Raw genomic sequence first — 13,380 nt, 5'->3', positions numbered from 1 at the left:
CGTGGGGCTGCCTTTGAAGATGACTCGGAAACTGTAGTTAGTGTGAAGGTTGGCAGCCAGATTACTAACCGGGGTGAGCTTTAGAGAGCATACCATCCCCCTACTAAAGTAGCTCCACTGGCTCCCAACGAGTTTCTGGGTCCAATTCAACGTGCAGGTGATTACCTATAAACCCCTATACACTTCATATCTAACCTATCTTCGAGACCTTCTATGAACCGGCGCAAGCATTGAGATCTGCTGGGGAGACCCTTCTCTCAGTCCCACCACTGTCTCAAATATGTTTGGTGGGGATGAAAGAGAGGGCCTTCTTGGTGGTGGTGCCCCGGCTGTGGAATGCCCTCCCTAGAGAGATGAGGCTACCCCCCTCCCTTCAAGCCTTCAATTCCAGTTCAAAAACATGGCTTTTAAAACAAGCCTTTGATCTTACGTAGGTTTTTTAGGATTGGTCCAAGGACTTACTGTTGGCGTCACGTTAGCACTGGGCAGCTACGACTGCAGCTACGACTGCAATTTATGAATTTAAATTTTTACATTGTAATTATGTATGTGTGTGATTGTAACTCTTTGATTTTATTGTGTTAGATTTATGTATTGTCTGTCTGTATGCGGCACTTCACTGTATTTTGTTAGCTGCCCTGAGTCTCTTCGGGGAGATGGTGGCAGGGTAGATTTTTTTTTTTACATTATTATTTATTCCTGCCGTAACCCAGGTCCCACGACCCAAGTTCCTCTTGTTACCATGGTCATGTGACCCCCCCCCCCGTACCTCCCATAACCGTGGTCACTTGACACCCCCCCCCCCCGCTCCTTCTGTAGCCCTGGTCCTATGACCCCCTTCCCTCCTGTTACCATGGTTGACCCCCATTTTTCACGAGACCAGGCTCCCTCTCATCCTTTGGAGGGGGATCATCCTGTCTGTCCTTCTCTCCCCATCACAGGTCCAGCTGCAGCTGCTGACCGCCATCGTCAAGCTCTTCCTGAAGAAGCCCACTGAGACCCAGGAGTTGGTCCAGCAGGTCCTCAGCCTGGCCACGCAGGTATGGTCCCCCTTTATGAATGTAATGTATTATATCAGTTATGGGCAACCTTTTGATCTTGGTGTGTCAAAACATGCCAGAAAACTGAGCATAACTCAAGTGGGGTGTCACTTCGAGAAAAAAAACAGTATAACAAAAATATATTATTGTAATATATAATTGTATTAGCCAGAAAAGCTAATTATTTAACTTACCTGCTTTTTTCTATAATGTCATATATCTCAGCGTTATAGAAAAATGCTGGTGCAGGAGCTGAGGATGAAATGTCCTTCTCAGGATGTGGCCCCATTCTTTTGTGTATGCGGTCGCGTGTCATTGAAAATGGCTACGCATGTCAGTGCTGACACAGGTGTCATAGGTTCGCCATCATGGTATTATATGAACAAACATGGCTTTCTGGTCCCCCATATATTCAATAAGATCCCTTGAATGTGGAACCCATGAGCTCAGTTTACCTGTATTTAGTAAGACCTTCGAAATGAGGAACCTCTATATCTGCAGTTTCCCCCTAAATATTAAGACTTGGAGACATGGGACTCTGATCCACAGGTTCCTCATATATTATTGTTGTTGTTATTGTTATTATCATAATCATTATCATTATTATAATGATGATGGTGTGGGGCTCCTAGACATTTTTCCCATATATTACGCAATAATAATAATAATAATAATAATAATAATAATAATAATAGACCCCTATCCACATTTTCCCCACATTATTATTATTATTATTATTATTATTATTATTATTTCCCCATTTATTATTATCATTATTATTATTTTGTAATATAATAAAGATGATGAGCTAAGACCAATTTCCACAGTTCTCCCATATTCAATAAGACCTCATTTCTGTGGGACCCATATCAGTACGAGTCCTGTGATATGGGGCCTGTTATCCATAATTTCCAGGTATATGCTAATGAGGGAAAATGGTCTCTTATATGGTGTTCTGTCCATATAGTTTCACTGGAGGGCCTAGCGAGTGAGAGGAAGCCATTCAATGGTGGTATCCCTCACGAAGATAGTGTGCTTCCCCTCCCTCCTGCCCTTTCGATGGTCATGTGACCCTACAGACATGTGACCCCACAACTTTGGTCACATGATCAACATTCCTCCCGTAACCTTGGTCCTGTGACCGCTGTTTCTCACAAGACCCTGGTCCTGTGACCCCCGTTCCTCCTGTCACCTTGGTCCTGTGACCCCCATTTCTCCCATAACCTTGGTCACATGATCCCTGTTCCTACCATCACTCTGTTCCCATGACCCCTGTTTGTCATGAGACCCTGGTCCTGTGACCCTTGTTTGGTCATGTGACCCGTTCCTCCTGTCGCCCTGGACACGTGACTTCCTGCTGCCCCCCCAGGACTCTGACAACCCAGACCTGCGGGACCGGGGTTACATCTACTGGCGGCTGCTGTCCACGGACCCGGTGGCAGCCAAGGAGGTGGTGCTGGCAGAGAAGCCGCTTATTTCGGAGGAGACAGATCTGATCGAGCCCACGCTGCTGGATGAACTCATCTGCTACATTGGGACCCTGGCCTCCGTCTACCACAAGCCCCCCAGCGCCTTCGTGGAAGGCAGCCGCGGTGCCCTCCACAGGAGCCTCCCCCCACGCACTGGCTCGTGAGTCGCCCCTTCCTCTCCAACCCAACATGACCGCCCTCACTGTTCCTTCCCCTCCCACCTGCCTCATCTCTCTCTCTCTCTCTCTCTTCCAGGAGTGAAAGTGCGGAGAGCCCCGACCTGGCCCCATCCGGGGGAGCTCCGGCCGAGCAGCCGGCCGTCATCCCCACCCAAGGCGATCTCCTGGGTGACCTCCTGAACCTTGACCTGGGGCCCCCAGTGAGCGGGGCCCCCGGGGCCACTTCCTCAGTGCCCATGGGGGGCGTGGACCTCCTGGGCGGGGGCCTGGATAGCCTGGTAGGCCTTGCTTCAACCATTCCGGGTTTGGTTTTGTTCAAGTTGTATTACTATTATTACTATTATTTGAACAAGGAGGGGCAGGTAATAAATACTACATCATCATCATCACAAGAAGAGGTGGGAAATAAATTATTATTATTATTATTATTATTATTATTATTATTGCAACAAGGAGAGATAGGAAATAAGTAAATAAATTATTATTATTAATGTAAATAATAATTTATTTATTCATTTCCCATCTCTCATTGTTGCAATAATAATAATAATAATAATTATTATTAAATAAATTGTTATTATTATTATTATTTATTTCCCACCTCTCCTTGTTCTAATAATAATAGTAATAATAATAATGTATTCATTTCCACCTCTCCTTTTTGCAATAATAATAATGCTATTTTATTTATTAGCCACCTCTCCTTATTGCAATGATAATAATAATACTAATTTTTTAAATTTATTACCCATATCACTTTGCAATGATAATAAAAAGTACAATAAGAACAAGATCAATAATTCATTTGTCATATTATTAATCATAACATTTTATTACTCACCTCTCCCTTATTGTAGTCGTAGTAATCACAATAAATGTATTGTCCACCCGTTTGTGTTTTAACAATAATAATACCCACCTCTCCTTGTTGCAATATAATAATAATAACAATTAATATGTAATGTATTGCCTGCCTCTTGTTGTTGTTGTAATAATAACTATCATAGCTGATGTCAATTTTTATTTATACTTAATTCTTTCATACTTTCTTCCAGAGGTGGGAGACCTCTGTAATTGTACCTCTGCAGCATCTTATCTGTGTCACTAACTCTCTCTCTCTCTTTTCCATCCCTCCTTTCCTGTTCGTCTCCCCCTTTTTCTTTTGATCCCTTTCCTGCTCCTCTCTCTTCTTTCTTTTGCTGCATGTGGCTGGCTCTTCTCCTCCTCCCTCTGCTGCCTGCTTTCTGCTTGGAGATGGGGGACGAAGCCGAAGGGGTACGGTTTGGCCCTCTTTCTTGCTTTCGGTGTTGTCCCTTGCCCTTCGCAGAGCCCCCTCCCACAATCCCCCACTCCCTTAGGGCCCTCCCTTCAGTTTGGGGGAATGCGACAGTCATCCATCTTCCTCTCTGTTTGGTTTTGTGAGCAAGCTTTCTTCTCAGAGCTGTGTGAAAGGTGGCCTTAGAGCTGGAGAAGTGAGAAAGTAGGGTTTCTCAGAGCTGGAGAAGGGAGAAAGTAGGTCTCCTTCTCAGGGTTGTGTTAAAGGAATCCCTCTCAGAGATGGAGAAGTGGGGAAAAAGGCCTTCTCAGAGCTGTAGAAGGGAGAAAGTAGGGTTTCTCAGAGCTGGAGATGGGAGAAAGTAGGCCTCCTTCTCAGGGTTGTGTTAAAATAGGCCCTCTCAGAGCTGGGGAAGGGAGAAATTAGATATTCTTCTCAGATTTGTGTTAAAGTAGTCCTTCTCAGAGCTGGAGAGGGTAGAAAAAAAGGCCTTCTTGAAGCTGTAGAAGGGAAAAAAGTAGAACTTATCAGAGCTGGAGAAGAGAGAAAATAGGACTTCATGGAGCTGTGATAAAGTACCCCCCCCCCTCTTACAGCTGGAGCAAGGAGAAAGAAGGCCTCATTCTCAAGAGTTGGTTTAAAGTAGACCTCAGAGCTGGAGAAGGGAGAAAGCAGGATTTCTCAGAGCTGGAAAAGGGGAAAAGTAGGACTTTTAAGAGCTGTGTTGAAGTAGGACTTCTCGGAGGTGGAGAAGGGGGAAAGAATGGCTTCCTAAATCTGAAGGGGGGAAAAAGTAGAACTTTTCAGAGGTGCAGAAGGGAGAAAGTAGGACTTCTGTCCTTCTCTCGCAATAGTCTTCCTTACAGAATTGGTTGAGGGCCAGTCTGAAAGTACCCGAGGCCTATGTCTTGTTCTGTGTCACACCCTCAGTGTGTGTCCTTGTTGCTGCTCTCATTGCCTTTTCTCTCAGTCTGTGGGGCAGTCAGTGTGTGCCGTGACCCGGAAACCGTCCCGTCCCGTAGATGCCCCTCCTTGCCTTGCTTTCCTATTTGGTCTTGTAATAATATCATCTTTCTCGCCTCGTCCACAGATGGGGGGGCCCAGCTTCACCGCCCCCAGCGCTGTCATGCCCTCCAACCTGGGGGCCCCCCTCGGAGGTGGGCTGGGGGACCTCTTTGACCTGGCTGGTGGCGTGGGGACCCTGTCCGGGTCTTACGTGGCCCCCAAAACGGTGAGTAAGTTGCAGAACCGTAGAGGTGTGCATCCCTCTAGATGGGTATTGGAGGGCCTCTTCCTTCCCTTTTTAGGACTGACCCCCCCCTCCCCCCAATATTTCACCGTAGGTCTGGCTCCCGGCAGTGAAGGCCAAGGGGCTGGAAATTTCGGGGACCTTCAGCCGTCAAGTGGGGGCCCTCTCCATGGACCTGGTGCTCTCCAACAAGGCCCTGCAAGTCATGTCCGACTTTGCCATCCAGTTCAACCGCAACAGGTACATTCTATGGAGATATATGGTTTTGTAACAAGATGGCCTCTTGTGATGACTTTAGTCTCCTGAATAAGATGGTTTAATGATGATTGAACCCTCTAAGAAGTTGACTGAAGAGGCTTGTTGGCTATTTCTGAGAAAGGCTTCTTTTTCTCTTCTCCAACTCTAAGGAGGCCTTCTTTCTCTCTTCTCCAGCTCTGAGAAGGCCTACTTTAACATATCTGTGAAAAGACCTACTTTCTCTCTTCTCCAGCTCTAAGGCCTACTTTCCCCCCTCTTCAGCTCTGAGAAGGCCTACTTTCTCCCTTTCCAGTTCTAAGAAGGAGGCCTACTTTCTCCAGCTCTAAGAAGGTCTCACATTTTCTTTTCTCCAGCTCTAACAAGGCATACTTTCTCTCTTCTCCAGCTCTAAGGAGGCCTTTCTCCCTTCTCCAGCTCTGAGAAGGAGGCTTTCTTTCGTCAGCTCTGAGAAGGATGATTACTTTCACACAGTTCTGAGAATAAAGCCTTCTTTAACACATCTGTGAAAAGGCCTGTTTTCTCTTTTCTCCGGCTCTGATCCCCCTTCCTCTCTACCCCCTGCAGTTTTGGCCTGGCCCCTGCTGCCCCGCTCCAGGTCCATGCTCCGCTGGCACCCAACCAGAGCGTGGAGCTCTCCCTCCCTCTCAACACTGTCGGCTCCGTCATGAAGATGGACCCCTTGAACAATCTCCAGGTGAGGATGATGGGATGTGTAGTCCTTGAAAATGAGCATTTCTAAGCCCCCCCTATTATGGCGATCCAAAGACCCATGGAGTTGCAAAGGAAATGAGACAAGTTCCCATATGTCATGAGTCCACCTCCATGGATTAGACTCCTGTAATGGAAGGATCATGGGAAGTGTAGTCATCCAAAAATTGAGTGTTTCTAAGCTGTATCTGAAAATTCCTTCAGTCACTTACTTTATTTAGGTGATCCCTCGTTGTCCAAGTAGGATTGTCTTCCAAGATCAGTAAATTAATCTTGGATTCCTTCAGTTACAAGGGAAATGGTCCTATGTGGAGTTGAGTCTGCCTCCAACCCTCCATGGATTGTGGTTATTTCCCCTTTCAGGTGGCGGTGAAGAACAACATTGACGTCTTCTACTTCAGCACCCTCTACCCCTTGCACATCCTCTTCGTGGAAGATGGGAAAATGGGTAGGCGAGCTCTGAAAAATGCTTTGTTTCACAAATTAAGATATAGTGAATTGTTCATTATGGTAAGGTGGGTCATTAAGGGTCCTGTGGGCCCAGTTTGGTCTCCATGTTGGAGCATACAGACATACAGACTTAAGACTTTCGTAGATAGAAGGACATCATCTACCTATCTTACTATTATGTATTATGTTATATTCTACTAGCTTGGGTACCCGGCAGTGCCCAGGTTATTTGAAAAAGGCATTATTTGTTTCGGGGTGTTAGGTAATATCATTTAGTTAATTAGTAACACCATTTAATAGAAAAAGCCAGTCTTTGATTTTGTTTTTTATGAGTGCTCCCATTAGAAAATACATAACAATGTGGGTGAACTACAATTTTCAGAATTGTGGGTCAATCCTCCCCAAACTAGGCCTGTATGATCAGCTGTCCATGTTGGATCTGTGTGTCAAGTATGGTCCAGATCTGTAGTTGGCTGGGTTCAGTGCTCTCTGGATAAGGGTGAACTACAACTCCTATATGCCAAAGGCAGTCACCTCTAAACCCTGCCAGTATTTACAGTTGGTCATGTTGGGTCTGCATGCTAAGTTTGGTCCAGATCTGACGTTGGCTGGGTTCAGTGCTCTCTGGATGCAGGTGAACCCTCAAAATTAAGGTCAATTCCCACAAACCCCTGCTGTTTGTTCAGTTGTCATGAGGCAAGTTATCTCTATGGCAAGTTTGGTCCTGGTTCATTGTTGGTGGGGGTCACGGTTTCTCTGGATGCAGGTGAACTACAACTCACAGAATCCCAGGGCAATCACCCCCAAACTCCGTCTGTATTCACAGTTGGATCTGTGAGCCAAGTTTGGTCCAGATCAGTTTATGATGGGGTTCAGAGTGCTCTGAATGCAGAGTGAATTACAACTCCCACATGGATGGGTCATTACCGCCCTCACCCTCGCAACCCCTCCAATATGTTCTGTTGGCCATTAGGGTTCTGTGTGCTATGTGTGTTCCAGATCCACCATTGGGGGATTCAGAATGCTCTCTGGGTGCAGGGTGAACGGCAACTCACACATGGGTGGGTTAGTCTTCCCCCAAAGACTTCCAGTATGTTCTGTTGGTCACCAGGGTTCTGTGTGCTATGTTTGGTCCAGATCCATCATTAGTGGGGTTCAAAGTGCTCTGGTTGCAGGGTGAACTACAACTCCCACTTGGATGGGTTGTCCCAATCCCCCCCCCCCCGACAAACACCTCAGGTCCGTCATACGGGAGGGTCACAGTGGTCTCTGGAAGTGAGTGAAGGTACTGCAAGTCCCATCATCCGTGGCAAGTTTGGTCCAGATCCATCGTTGGTTGGGTTCACAGTGCTCGCTGGATGTAGGTGAATGACAATGTCTATAAATCAAGGTCAACTTCCTCCAGTCCTGGTCATGGGGGTTCTGCGTGGCAAATATGGTCCAGGTCCATAATCAAAGGGGGTCACAGTGCTCTGCCTTGATGTAGGGTGAACTACAACTTCCATCCTATTGGGTCAGTCCCCCAAACCCCTCCAGTTTGTTCGGTTGCTGATCAATTCCTCTCTTTGTTTTGTGTGCCATAGGAAAGAGTTAAGGGAGAAGAGTGGGTGGGGGTCATGCAAATTCCACAGCAATGGAGAGAGAAAGGAACCCTGGGGTGCCTGCCTATGTTGGCGGAAACACCTAAAGTTTAGTCCCTGAATGAAAGCATTCCTTGAGTGGTGTTTGGGGAGGACATTGGCAAAGTATGAACTACATGTTCATGGCACTCGCTGTAACCTGCAATGTTAGTAGATGGACTGCCTTTGGAGGCTTCTCAGCACTTGGCACTATAGCCTGTTTGTGGAGGCCGGGGATTGTTTGTATAAGTGGACACCTCCGCCACATACATACACACATGCACATTTTTCACTGTATATGAGACAGAAAATATATATAATATTTTTATATTGGTCTATTATTCTATATTATTGATATATATATATATATATATATATATAAAAATAATATTTTATACATTATTATATTATTCTATTGTAATATACTCTAATATTCTATTCTATTATTTTATATTTATTATATATTATATATCTATATATATAAGTATATTGTATATATTTTTATCTAATATTTTATAGTTATATTATTCTATTGAATTACATTATTTTATGTAAATTATATAAATTATATAATTATATATGATATACATATAATATAATAAATATAAAATAATACTTTATATATATTTTTATTTATATATTTTATACAAAGTTATATTATTGTATTATATTATTTGATATTATATAATATATAATAATATATAATAAATTAAAATAGAATAATACAATACAATAATATAACTATATATTTGAATTATATAAATAGAAGAATATATTATATACTGTAGAGTAATATAAATAAAAATATTATTCTATATATAAAATATAATGCAAATAAGAGGACAGGTAGATGACGTCCTTCTAACCCTTGTAATAGCTAGCTTTGGGAACTTCAACTCCCAGAATTCCTCAGTTGAACTCCCATCTTCCTTTTCTCCCCACTGCAGAGCGGCAGATGTTTCTGGCCACCTGGAAGGACATCCCCAACGAGAACGAGGCACAATTCCAGATCAAGGACTGCTCCCTCAGCGCAGGTGAGTAAGCAAACTTATTTTGAGATAAACTCTATTGTCATGGTGCTGGGAGGACCTAGAACGCTTCTCAGTTCTCCATGTGATGCTGTGATGAATGACCATCAACTCACAGTGAAGGATCTAGAACGATCTAACATTTCTAGATCCTCTATTGCAACTTCTGGATGAGATGTATCATAGAGTCACATTTGAGGACCTAGAAAGTGCCTAGAGAGGACACCATGACATTTCTAGTTCCTTCAATTGAACTCTATGGCCAACGTCTGATGGGAGCCCACCACCGATTCCTACTGGAGGACCTAGCACTGCCTCCTTAAATCCTCCAGTGCAACTTTATGGTCAAGATCCAGTGGAAGCATACCACAGTGGAGGACCTAGGAAATGCCTAGAGAGGTTGCCCTACATGACTTTACTGCCAACTTTATGATAAAGTAAAGTCTATCATCCAGTTGTGCTAGAGAAGCATTTCTAGACCCTTGACTGCAGTGTCTGGTGGAAATGTTCCATAGGGTCACACTGGAGGACCTAGGAAATGCCTAGAGGGGACACTGGTATTTCTAGGTGGTCAAAGTCTGTCCACAGAATCCTGCTGAGACTCACAATGCTTCTCTAGCATTTCTAGGCCTTCCAATGCATGGCTATGATCAGGTTCCAGCGGAAGCATACTATAAAGTCACACTAGAGGAAAATGCCTAGAGAGGACGCTGGCATTCCATGGCCTTCTGATACAACATTCTGGTCAAGATCCAGCAGAAGGATCCCATAGAATCACGCTGAAAATACCTTAACATTTCTAGGTCCTCTGCTGCAACTTTTAGAATGACCCTGGACATGGTTGATGCCAAGACAGGACACAGTAGCATTTGTAGGTTTTCCAGTATGATAACCATCAGTGGAAGGATACCATAGAATTGGCTGGAGGTCCTAGAAGTGCTTGAGAAGCCTGTCTTCTCCAACATCCCAAGGTCATCCGGTGCAGCTTTGGTGAAAAACTGCCATAGAATCACACCAAAAGGCCAAAGATGCCTAGAGAGGCTGTGGCGTTTCCAGGTCCTCCAATTGTGGCTCCCTTTCTCTCTCCCTCTGTAGACGCGGTGAGCACCAAGCTCCAGGGCAGCAACATCTTCACGATCGCCAAGAGGAACGTGGAGGGCCAGGACATGCTCTACCAGTCGCTCAAGCTCACCAACGGCATCTGGGTCCTGGCCGAGCTCCGGATCCAGCCAGGGAACCCTAGCCTCACGGTAGGAGGGAGGGCGTACCCACAGGAGATGGTCTGGATGGCTTCTGGGGGGCCCATTCCAACTGTAGAATAGTTGCCAAAGGGAGTTATATGGGATCACAAGGTACCTTGGGCAAGATTAAAGCCCCCCCCCCCCAATTCACTAGATCAGTGGGACTTTGGAGGAGCCAGGGGCCTTCAACCCAACCAGAAGATGGTCTGGATGGCCTCTGGGGGTCCCCTTCCAACTGTACAACAGTCACCAAAGGATGTTACAGGATCACATTGTGCAGGGGTCCTCAAACGTTTTAAACAGAGGGCCAGGTCACAGTCCCTCAAATTGTTGGAGGGCCAGATTATAATTTGAAAAAAAATATGAATGAATTCCTATGCACATTGCACATATCTTATTTGTGGTGCAAAACCACTTAAAAACAATACAATAATTAAAATGAAGAACAACTTTAACAAATATAAACTTATTAGTATTTCAGTTGGAAGTGTGGGCCTTCTTTTGGCTGATGAGATAGGATTGTTGTTGTTGTTGTTGTGTGCTTTCAAGTCGTTTCAGACTTAGGTTGACCCTGAGTGAGGGCCGGGTAAAAGACCGTATCCGGCCCCCAGGCCTTAGTTTGAGGACCCCTGACATTGTGCTTTGGGTAAGATTTAAGCCCCCTCCCAAATTCATTAGATCAATTTTGGAAGAATGAGGGGCTATGGAGGTCACAGGACACTTTGGGCTGAATTGGAGGCCCACGCCCCATAGATCAATGAGGACAATGTCTTTGGATGAGCAGAAAGCCTTCCACCCAATTCTGGAGATGGTCTGGATGACCTTTGGGGTCCCCTTCCAACTGTACAATAGTCACCAAAGGAAGTTATATGATCATATGGTACTTCAAGCAAGTACACACACATGCACCCCAGTTAGGTTTAGCTTCGGACTAGAACGATAAGAGTTGCTAGGGACCCCAAGGGCCATCATCCAGATTGTATATTATATATGTTCTACTCAATGTGATATAAAGCAATAAATATATGATAGGGAAGAGTCTTAGACTGAAATTCCTTTGGGGAAATAAGTGTTTAATTGGGATTTTGAAATGAGGAACTGTTCAGGGAAGCAACCACGAAGGGACATTTCCGAGTGGAGAAAGGTGAGTTTCTTGAATGCAGGTTTTGGGCGGGAGGAGGAGAGAAGGACTATTTAGGGCTTCCAGTGCTAAAAACAGTAAGATTCCATAAATGGATATGATTGTGTAAAGGTTTCCCGTAATTCCAAAATTAGGCATCTGTTAGGACAAGGGTGTTTCAGAGATCCTATGAAACAAGGCCGCCACATTAATAAAGGCCTTTTCTGCTCTTGTCTTGCTCTTCTCCAGCTTTCCCTCAAATGCCGGGCCCCCGAAGTTGCGCAGCACGTTTTCCAGGCCTATGAAACCATCCTCAAGAACTGAAGGCCACGAGCCACGGTTGCAAGGACCCCCCAACTTCCTGTCCTTTCTGTTGCCCCATCCCTTTTCCCCATCCCCCCCCAAAACAGTGGCGAAGGGGGGTGGGATGCAGACCGTCGTTTTTCCTCCGTGAAAGGTATCCAACTGGCGGCCATTTTGGAGGGTTAGGGTCAGAGGTCAGTCAGCGGCTATCTTGGAAATGGTCCCGCTGTGTAGTGTATCCCATCTGCCAGTTCTGCTTTATACAATCCATGTGACCCCCTTTAAATCGTGGAAGGGGGTCCCGTCCTCCCCCGTCAGCACCATTTTGCTCTTTTCCTGACTGAATAAACGAACAACTCAATTCCCGTTGCTTGTGTTTAATTGCCCAAAACCTAGCAATATTCATGTCTCTTTTAAGGGAGGGGAGATTTATATCTCTATTTATAGTGTATATATATCTGTGTATACATAACTAATGTGTACACATACGCACACAATATCCCAGTTTCTCAGTGTGTGTGTGTGTGTGTATATATATATCTCAAATATATGTACTAAGAAATGGGGCTGCAGTGGGTTGAACCGCTAAGCTGCAGAACTTGCTGACTGGAAGGTTGGCAGGTCGAAGCTGCAGGACAGGGCGAGCTCCCGCTGTTAGCCCCAGCTTCTGCCAACCTAGTAATCCAAAAACATGCAAATGTGAGTACATAAATAGGAACCGCTCCGGCAGGAAGGTAACAGTGCTCCATGCAGTCATGACGGCCACATGACCTTGAAGGTGTCAATGGACAACACCGGCTCTTCGACTTAGAAATGGAAATGAGCACCAACCCCCAGAGTCGGACACAACGAGACTTAATGTCAAGGGGAAACCTTGAACCTTTACTTTACTAAGAAGTGTGTGTGTGAGAATACATAGACATCATTCAGGCATATATATATATATATATATATATATATATATAATTCTGAAAATTGTCAATGTATTTCACCTATGTGTGTGTGTGTGTATACACACACACATGCGTGTTTCTTAGAGAGATGTGTGTATAAATACATATACAGGCCATCCCGAGTTACAAACATCCAACTTACAAACAATTCCTAGTTAAGAACAGGGCTAAGACAACAGGAAGTGAGATAAATCTATCCCTCTCCAAAAAATTGGGGACTGAAAATTCATATATATCTGGAAAGCCACATATTGTCCTTGGTATAAGTCACACACTCTCGGCATCAAAGGAAAGCTAAGGAATAAATAGCTATCCTCTCTGAAAATTTGGAATTCTTTGCCCGCCTAGATGGAGAGACTTTAGTTCTGGAGATTATTCATGTGTGCAACATAACCTCAAAGGTTCAGGCTACAATCTGGCACAGATCTGTTGCCCCACTCATTCATTCACCCAACACATCCACACAATATAAGGCACAAGAAACCAA

General features: G+C 44.7%; 1 protein-coding gene and 1 non-coding gene across 3 annotated transcripts in view; both read left to right on the top strand.

Moving 5' to 3' along the window:
• The window catches only part of AP1B1 (adaptor related protein complex 1 subunit beta 1), a 31,507-nt gene extending 19,206 nt beyond the window's left edge, over positions 1 to 12,301 (top strand). Inside the window, exons 12-22 of one of the 2 annotated variants that reach the window (XM_060785287.2) lie at positions 942 to 1,040; positions 2,410 to 2,669; positions 2,765 to 2,966; positions 3,943 to 3,963; positions 5,055 to 5,195; positions 5,308 to 5,453; positions 6,036 to 6,165; positions 6,543 to 6,627; positions 9,196 to 9,282; positions 10,372 to 10,526; positions 11,887 to 12,301. In XM_060785287.2, the coding sequence (XP_060641270.1) occupies positions 942 to 1,040; positions 2,410 to 2,669; positions 2,765 to 2,966; positions 3,943 to 3,963; positions 5,055 to 5,195; positions 5,308 to 5,453; positions 6,036 to 6,165; positions 6,543 to 6,627; positions 9,196 to 9,282; positions 10,372 to 10,526; positions 11,887 to 11,961 (1,401 nt within the window). In that variant the 3' untranslated portion in view covers positions 11,962 to 12,301. The remainder of the gene's footprint in view (positions 1 to 941; positions 1,041 to 2,409; positions 2,670 to 2,764; positions 2,967 to 3,942; positions 3,964 to 5,054; positions 5,196 to 5,307; positions 5,454 to 6,035; positions 6,166 to 6,542; positions 6,628 to 9,195; positions 9,283 to 10,371; positions 10,527 to 11,886) is intronic. The other variant, XM_060785288.2, reaches the window with a different exon arrangement.
• On the top strand, positions 5,482 to 5,579 carry LOC132782233 (small nucleolar RNA SNORD125). The gene has a single exon (XR_009632066.2). It is a non-coding gene; the product is annotated as a small nucleolar RNA SNORD125 (small nucleolar RNA).
• Positions 12,302 to 13,380: the final 1,079 nt, after the last annotated feature.

Source organism: Anolis sagrei, chromosome X, assembly GCF_037176765.1.
Source record: "Anolis sagrei isolate rAnoSag1 chromosome X, rAnoSag1.mat, whole genome shotgun sequence".
NCBI lineage: Eukaryota > Metazoa > Chordata > Lepidosauria > Squamata > Dactyloidae > Anolis > Anolis sagrei.
Note: the sequence above shows the minus strand (reverse complement) of the source record. Positions and strands in the feature narration are given on the sequence as shown.